The 10004-nt window shown below is 51.2% G+C and overlaps 1 protein-coding gene across 1 annotated transcript; it reads right to left on the bottom strand.

The window, feature by feature from the left end:
- Positions 1–750: 750 nt before the first annotated feature.
- On the bottom strand, positions 751–2211 carry ankrd34ba (ankyrin repeat domain 34Ba). The gene has a single exon (XM_056431932.1). The coding sequence runs from the start codon at positions 2209–2211 to the stop codon at positions 751–753; it is 1461 nt and encodes a 486-aa protein (XP_056287907.1).
- Positions 2212–10004: the final 7793 nt, after the last annotated feature.

The following is a 10004-nucleotide window of genomic DNA, read 5'->3' as shown; positions in this document are numbered from 1 at the left end:
ATCATCGGACATAAGTTCGTGTTTTACAACAAATGCACTCTGTCTGTTTTCTGTGGCACACATTTCATAACTGCACCAAACGTCCGCCGACTTGCGGCACGGTCCGCGACGGTGAAGCATCTGACCGCGGTCCTTCGGCATCAACTTCATCAGAATCATCGCTATCATCGCTGTCACAATTCACTAAATGGGGATAGTCTGCTTTTAAAGGTTCAAACAAGTATCCAGTTGCTGAATCAGACCATCTTTCATCGTCCATATTATCAATCTCTCAGCATTTGTTTGCGAGCGCTCGACGTTGTTTATATTGGTATCTGAACACATCCGCTGTGGCTGGCTGTCGATCTCTCAACGATGTGACGTCACACCACCCGCGACATATTCAAGCTCCAGTGCAATGTCGCATGTCGGAGTTGAGGACTTTGAACAGCCTAAACTACGTATTGTTATTGAATACTGGACCGTCAGTGCATGAATAACCTTTAGAAACACATTATCTTTTGATCTGGCTACATATTGTTTTGCACTACAGGTACCCTTTAAGTGTTTTCAACCGCTCCCCTAGTGGCCAAATAACGTATTGCAGGTGTTACACTGACGGCACATGGCAACGACACACAGCACGCTGAAGCAGAGGAAGGTCCCGTCATCCATCAGGATGCTTTTGTTCTTCTCGTCATCCTCTTTGGTTCCCACACTGACACGACGAAACACTTCACACGGAAACGCACTGAAACTCGCGTTGGAACTTCACGCCGTTGTTTTGAACTGTTCGGTCTGCATCGAGTGTCTCCTCAGCAGCATCCTCCTGGTCATCTCTTTGGGGTGGCCGGGGGGAGCGGAGGGGAGGAAACCCCTCGTCGTCCCGGACTCACAGGAACCGCCGAGGTGGAGGGCGGAGTTGAGGACCAGAGGCGGCAGACAGCGAGGCTTGGCCTGGGAGCTGCGGTCCGGCAGGAAGGCTCCGGATCCTCTGCGCTCGGACCCGCACGGCATCCTCCTGCTGGCCGCCACCGCCACGGACTCCCTGGAGCCCAGGGTGCTGGAGCAGCGGAGCGGCGCCGGGTCCCTCGCTCTCTGCTGGGACTCCTCGAGCAGATGGTGGACGTCTCTGGCGAGCTGCGGGTCGGAGCTGTAGATGTCCCCGAGCCGGCGCCTCTGGATGACGCTGTGAAGGCTGGACGAGGCCACGCCCTGGAGCGAGGCGCCGATGTGTTTGGCACCGGAGGAGAAGGAGGAAGAGGAGGCGAGCGAATCCGTTCCCAGGTTTGTGGAGTGGAGGTTGGGGTGGGAGGCGGAGTGGGAGGACAGGAGGCCCGGGAGGGAGATCTTCTGTCCGGCGCGTTTGGCACATTCGTTCTTCAGCTCCGCCCCTCTGGCCCTCGCCGAGCGCCCTTCGGACCACTTGAAGGTCTCGCTCGTTGAATCCGGTTGGTGGATCCGGAGGGCGAGGTCCCGGCGGAGCAGAGCCGGCGGGACCTTCAGCCAGGGCTCTGAGTTCAGCCTCAGGAGGGGCGGCTGCTGCAGGCCGCCGGGCGCCGCCTGGCCCAGCCTTTGAAACCGGGACGGGGAACCAGGGTGGGAGGTCAGGCCGCCGGACTGGGCTTCCTTGAAGGAGAAGGCCGTCTTCGGGGGGCCAACGGAGGGGGAGGTGACGAGCTGGACCTCCGAGGGAGATGCGGGAGCCACTTTGTCAAGAGGCCCGAGAGGAGGCATGCTGAGGTACTGCTGCGCTTGAGGATTCCCGCATGGGAACTTGTCGGTGGCGATGATGATCACCTCCTTCCCTTTGGCCTTGCACGTGTCGAGCAACAGCTTCAGGACCTTCCAGTCTCCGGCCACGACCCCGTAGACCAGCGCCGACGTCCCGGACCGATCCTCCAGACCGATGTCTGCCCCGCTGGCCAGGAGCAGCGCCGCCACCTCGTGGCCGGCGTGCTCCCGGCAGGCGTGCATCAGCGCCGAGCGGCCCTCCTTGTCCTGGATGTCGGGGTCCGCTCCTTTCTCCAGGAGAAACTGGACCAGCTTGACCCGGCTGGCGCTCTGGGCGTCGGTATGCCGGTTCCGGCAGGCCACCATCAGGGGCGTCTGGCCTCGGCCGTCGCTTTCGTTGATGTAGGCTCCGCCCTCCAGGAGCAGCCGCGTGAGACGCAGGCGGCCGAGGAACACGGCTCTCAGCAAAGGGTTCGCCGAGTCCATGGCCGCCGCCATCCTCGCGGTTCAGGTGGCCGGGTTTCGGCGAGAGATGTCCGGCAGGTTTCTGTGGAAAAGAACAAAACACTTTTAGAGAATTCTATAGAGATGAAAAAACAACTTCTGACGACATAATGTCCCAAAGGAAACGGAGACAAACACCAATGTCGTCATTTTAAAACCATCGTGTGCCACGATCATAATGAGGAGCTTCATAATGCAGACGTCCAGTAAACACCACTACTACTACTATTATGGAAGGAAGGAAGCCAGGCAAGGAGTCAAGGGAGGAAGGAAGGAAGCCAGGCAAGGAGTCAAGGGAGGAAGGAAGGAAGGAAGCCAGGCAAGGAGTCAAGGAAGGAAGGAAGATAGGCAAGGAGTCAAGGAAGGAAGAAAGGAAGCAAAGGAAGCTAGGCAAGGAGTCAAGGAAGGAAGGAAGCAAAGGAAGCTAAACAAGGAGTCATGGAAGGAAGGAAGGACCCCCTCACCCTGTGCTCTCTCTGTGTCTCTTCACCCCTCCCCCATATGCAGGCAGGAAGGAGCAAACTGACCTCATTAACACATCTCACTCCTAATGTATATATATATACATATACATGTATATGTATGTATATATATATACACGTATATATATATATACGTGTATATATATATATGTATATGTGTATATATATATTTGTATATATATATATATATGTAAACACCTCTTGGTAGAAGCCACACCAGCTACATTTGTTGCTAGTTTCATTTAAAAAGAGACGCAGGAAATTAGTATAATTGTTTAGCATTCTGCCCCATGACCCATAAACTTGACCCATGAAGCCTAAAGCACGTTTTATGATATTAAACTTTCCTCTTCCTGTCGGGACGTCCGATCTCTTCGAGAAGTCGTTCACTTCACACGTTTCGATGTATTTTGACATCATTGCGCGTTACGCTGTGCGACCCCTAGGGGTCCAAAGGGTTTGGCGAAGAGGAAGAATAAGAAGAATATTGTCAGTATGTCTCCATGAGCACTATCCTTTGTAAACAACAACAACAACACAAGTTCTACAAACAAAATAGTTTTAAAAAGTACACACTACTCAGGCAAAATGGCCGCCGTCGGAGAAATATCGTAATCGCAATCAATACGCAAATGGCACCTTTAATATTTATATATTTTAATAATGTGCAGAGTAAACACAGCGGTCCACGGAGTTTAAAACCGACAACGGGCGGCCAACGTCACGCCGAGAACCACCTCTTTACTGCATTAAGTAACGACGACACGCACACACACACACACTCACACACACTCACACACACTCACACACACTCACACTCGCACACACACGCACACACTCACACACACACACACGCGCACACACTCGCGCACGCACACACTCGCACACACTCACACACAAACTCACACACACTCACACACACTCACACACACTCACGCACACACACACACACTCGCACACACTCACACACACTCACACACACTCACACACACACACTCACACACACTCTCACACACGCACACTCGCACACACTCACACACTCACACGCACACACACGCGCACACACACACTCGCACACGCACACGCACACACACGCACACACTCACACACACTCACACACACTCACGCACACACACACACACTCGCACACACTCACACACACTCACACACACTCACACTCGCACACTCACACTCGCACACACTCACACGCACACACACGCGCACACACTCGCGCACACACTCGCACATGCACACACACGCACACACTCGCACTCGCACACACACTCGCACACACACTCACACACTCGCACACACACTCGCACCTGTGCCCAAGAATGCTTCTCCAGCATGTATGAATGACTACCGACCGGTGGCCCTCACCTCGGTGGTCATGAAATGCTTTGAGAGGCTGATAAAGGACTACATCTGCGCCTTCCTCCCTTCCTCCATGGACCCGCTGCAGTTTGCTTATCGCCCAAACAGATCCACGGATGATGCTGTCTCCCGGGTACTGCACACCACACTCTCTCATCTGGACAGCCAGAGGGGGGGCTATGTGAGACTGCTGTTCATTGATTATAGTTCAGCTTTCAACACCATAGTCCCCTCCAGACTGGCCGGCAAGCTGATTGAGCTGGGACTGAACACCCCCCTGTGTGCTTGGATCCTGGACTTCCTGACCGCCAGGCCACAGGTGGTCAGGGTGGCAGACACACCACCAAATCCCTCCCCCTGTACACAGGATCCCCCCAGGGTTGCCTCCTCATCCCCCTACTGTACTTCCTGTACACACATGACTGTGTGGCCAGGTTCAGCTCCAACACCATCAACAAGTTTATGGATGACACAGTGGTGGTGGGCCTGATCTCCGACAACGACGAGAAGGCCTACCTGGAGGAAGTTGCTGATCTGTCACCTGGTGCCAGGACAACAGCCTCATCATGAATGTCACCAAAACTAAGGAGCTGATTGTGGACTTTAGGAGGGTACAACAACAGAGGACGTACTCACCACTGGGATTAACGGGACTACTGTGGAGAGGGTGAGCGGTATAAATACCTGGGAGTCCACATCACCGAGGATCTGACATGGTCAACGAACACAGACACTCTGGTGAGAAAGGCAAGGCAGCGCCTACCACCTCAGGCAGCTGAGGAAATTTAAAGTTTCCCAGAGGATCCTTCAGTCCTTCTACTCTGGAGCTGTAGAGAGCGTCCTGACAGGAAGCATCACAGCCTGGTTTGGCAACTGCTCCGCCAGGACAGGAAGGCTCTGCAGAGAGTAGTGCGTCTGGCTGAGCGCACTATTGGAACTACACCCCCCACCCTGCAGGACTTGTACACCAGGAGGTGCAGAACCAGAGCCGGCAGGATCATGAAGGATCCTCACCACCCCAACAACAGACTGTTTCAGCTGTTGCGGTCAGGCAGGCGCCCGTGAGTCACGCTGCAAGAACAGAGAGACTGAGACGGAGTTTCTTCCCCCAGGCCATCAGGATTGTGAACTCCGACCTCACCAGGACCCCCACATAGACCCACACAACTGCCCCTCTTAGGCACACACACACACACACACACACACACACACACACACACACACACACACACTTACTGTAAATATTGTGTTTTTTATTGTAAATAGTGTGTACTTGTTGCCCTTGCACATTCCTGCTGAGCATTGCCACTTTCATTTCACTGCACACCCTGTGTGTGTATGTGACAAATAAAACATCTTGAATCTTGAATCTTGAATCTTGAAACATGCACACACACGCACACACTCACACACGCACACACTCGCACACACACTCACACGCACACACTCACACACACACACACACACTCACACACGCACTCACACACACTCACACACGCACACTCACACACTCGCACACTCACACACTCGCACACACACTCACACGCACACACTCGCACACACACTCACACACGCACACTCACACACTCACACACTCGCACACGCACTCACACACACTCACACACGCACACTCGCACACTCGCACACACGCACTCACACTCGCACACTCACACTCACACACGCACTCACACACTCGCACGCACACACGCACTCACACGCACACTCACACACTCGCACACACACGCACACTCACACACTCTCACACACTCACACACTCGCACACACACGCACACACACTCACACACTCACACTCACACACGCACACTCACACACTCGCACACACACACACTCACACGCACACTCACACACGCACTCACACGCACACACTCACACACTTTTCGCTGCCTTGCGCACTCGCCACCTCCTGCCTCCTGCACATGCACACACACACCTCACACACTGCTTTGCACATGCACACACTGCGCTCACACGCACCTCACACACTCTTTTCCTTTTCCTTTGCACACACTCGCACACCTCCACCGCACCTCCTTTTACTCATGCACACTCCACACTCACTTTTACCACGCCTCACCTCCTGCCTCACACACTCATGTGCGCGCTCACTCCTGCGCCTCACACCGCCTGCTCACCTCACACATCTCACATACACACTCACACACACACTCACCTCCTTTTGCTCACTGCCTCACACTCACTGCACTCACACACACTCCTGCAGCACTCACACACCTCAGATGCACACTCACACGCACTCCACACACTCACACGCACCTCCCACACACACTCTCACACCGCTTTTCGCACACACTCGCACAGCACCTCGCACACACACACGCACACACACGCACACCTTTTGCCTCACACACTCCACACACACACACACCGCGCGCACACTCGCGCCTTACCTGCCTCGCACACACTCACACAAACTCACACACACTCACACACGCACTCTTTTTTACTCACACACTCGCACACACACTCCCACCGCACACCTCACACACACACACGCCTTTTCCTTTTACTGCTTTACCACTCCACCACCTTTGCCACACCTGCGCTCACACACACGCTGCATGCCTTTTCGCCTCCACCTCCTGCCTTTACACTCACCTGCGCACCTCACACACTCCTTTGCCTTTTCGCACACACACTCCTGCCTTTGCTCACACCTGCACCTCACCGCCTCTTGCTCCCTTTTGCGCACTCACACACTCGCACGCACACGCACACTCACACACACACGCACACGCTCACACACGCACACTCACACACTCGCACGCACACTCGCACACACTCGCACACTCGCACACACACACACTCGCACACACACTCACACGCACACTCGCACACACGCACACACTCGCACACACACTCACACGCACACACTCGCACACACACTCACACATGCACACTCACACACTCGCACACACGCACTCACACACACTCACACACGCACACTCGCACACTCACGCACTCACTACACTCACACACTCACACGCACATGCACACACACGCACACTCACACACTCGCACACACACGCACTCACACGCACACTCACACACTCGCACACACACGCACTCACACGCACACGCACACGCACACACAGTGATGAAGGTGAAGCTCTATAGCAACCCGGCATCTCATTGGTCTCTGATTCACTGAAAGGCCCTTTCCTTGTTTCCTTTTTCCTCGTTGATGTGTTTCCTTTTTTCCTTCTTTCCTCATTTCCTTTTTACATTTTTTTATTGTGAGACTAGAAGCACTTTTTTTTTCTCTCTTAGTTACACAGAAAGAAAAAATGTTTTGTCCACCTCGCCAATGACATCTCCATGACAACCATCAAGGAGGCCGGATGACGGCACATGTTGAGGAACGGTGTGTGTGTGTGTGTGTGTCATAGATCCTGTGTATATGGTCTGCTTGCATATATATATATATTTGTATATATATATATATTTGTATTTATATAAATATAAATATGTATATTATATTATATATATATTTATAGAAATAAATCTATGAACAAATCTCTCTATCTATATATATATATCTATATATATATATAAAGATATATATCTATATATATCTATATGTATATAGATATATATAGACGGGTAAAGGGCCTTATGTTGAACACCACGGCCGTGAGACGACAGGTAAAGGGCCTTATGTTGAACACCACGGCCGTGAGACGACAGGTAAAGGGCCTTATGTTGAACACCACGGCCGTGAGACGACAGGTAAAGGGCCTTATGTTGAACACCATGGCCGTGAGACGACAGGTAAAGGGCCTTATGTTGAACACCATGGCCGTGAGATGACAGGTAAAGGGCCTTATGTTGAACACCACGGCCGTGAGACGACAGGTAAAGGGCCTTATGTTGAACACCACGGCCGTGAGACGACAGGTAAAGGGCCTTATGTTGAACACCATGGCCGTGAGATGACAGGTAAAGGGCCTTATGTTGAACACCACGGCCGTGAGACGACAGGTAAAGGGCCTTATGTTGAACACCATGGCCGTGAGACGACAGGTAAAGGGCCTTATGTTGAACACCATGGCCGTGAGACGACAGGTAAAGGGCCTTATGTTGAACACCACGGCCGTGAGACGACAGGTAAAGGGCCTTATGTTGAACACCACGGCCGTGAGACGACAGGTAAAGGGCCTTATGTTGAACACCATGGCCGTGAGACGACAGGTAAAGGGCCTTTTGTTGAACACCACGGCCGTGAGACGACAGGTAAAGGGCCTTATGTTGAACACCATGGCCGTGAGATGACAGGTAAAGGGCCTTATGTTGAACACCACGGCCGTGAGACGACAGGTAAAGGGCCTTATGTTGAACACCATGGCCGTGAGACGACAGGTAAAGGGCCTTATGTTGAACACCACGGCCGTGAGACGACAGGTAAAGGGCCTTATGTTGAACACCACGGCCGTGAGACGACAGGTAAAGGGCCTTATGTTGAACACCACGGCCGTGAGACGACAGGTAAAGGGCCTTATGTTGAACACCATGGCCGTGAGACGACAGGTAAAGGGCCTTATGTTGAACACCACGGCCGTGAGACGACAGGTAAAGGGCCTTATGTTGAACACCACGGCCGTGAGACGACAGGTAAAGGGCCTTATGTTGAACACCACGGCCGTGAGATGACAGGTAAAGGGCCTTATGTTGAACACCACGGCCGTGAGACGACAGGTAAAGGGCCTTATGTTGAACACCACGGCCGTGAGACGACAGGTAAAGGGCCTTATGTTCATAGAGTCGTGATTTACAAAATTCTGCATGATTTATAAAAAACAGAAAACTCTTTGTGTCTTCTGCCCAGTGAGAACTAAACCAGCTGTTAATTGTTCAGGCCTGTAGCCATAGCAACACTGGCTTCACAGGGCAGTTCGCCAAGCCGCCACCAGAGGGCAGCGGTTCACAGTCTTTACATCCCCTGTAACGAGCCAGGTGTTCCTAATAAACTGTCTGATCAATAATCAATACCAACAGTAACAGCGAGATAGTCAAACATTACAGAATATGAGTTTCACTTTATTATAACGTCTAAATTAAATCAAACATATACTCTGAAGGCAGAATGAGGCATTGTATTCGATTTTAATAGTTTTATTTCAAAATATCTTTATTATTATTAATTATATTAGGAAATTAGAAAATGAGAACATTTTGAAATTTTTGAAATTCTAAAATTTAGAAATGTCAACATTTTGACATTTACATTTTTTGAAATTTCTTAGGAAAAAAAAAAAACTATTTTATTTTTAAAAACATATTGAATTTAATTAGACATTTTTTATTTCATAGGAGGCGACGAAGTATAAAAGTTGCAAATGTAGATTTATTTCAACATATTTTTATTATTAATTAGACTAGACAATTTGAAAATGTTAACAATTTTAACATTTGAAAATGTCTACATTTCTTCTAAATTTTTTTTTTTTTTACATCGCTAACAAAACAGTCCGTATGGAACAACGATACCGGAGCTGAGCAGAATTATATGACCATGACAAGAATGACTTAAGCCTAGCATATACCGGCTATGGCGCATCGTGTCATATCATCATATCAATACAAAGTTAATAACAGGCTACTTCACGCAGAGGCTCTGGATTAGGGGCCCCCTGAGCTCATAGGCCCCTGGTGCCGGTAGGCTCGTTCGGTAATCCATCCCTGAGTAGGACTATTGGGGCCCTGTTACTGACATGAATGACTTAAGCCTAGCATATACCGGCTACGGCGCATCGTGTCATATCATCATATTCATATCAATACAATGTTAATAACAGCGACGTCACGCGAGGAGGCTCAGGCCCAGGGGCCCCCTGAGCTCATGGGCCCCTGGGCCTGGGCCCGGTAGGCCCGTTGGTTAATCCATCCCTGCCC

Source organism: Pseudoliparis swirei, chromosome 15 (assembly GCF_029220125.1).
Source record: "Pseudoliparis swirei isolate HS2019 ecotype Mariana Trench chromosome 15, NWPU_hadal_v1, whole genome shotgun sequence".
In the NCBI taxonomy this organism is placed as follows: Eukaryota; Metazoa; Chordata; class Actinopteri; order Perciformes; family Liparidae; genus Pseudoliparis; species Pseudoliparis swirei.
The sequence above is the reverse complement of the archived record's forward strand: the minus strand, read 5'-3'. Positions and strand labels throughout refer to the sequence as shown.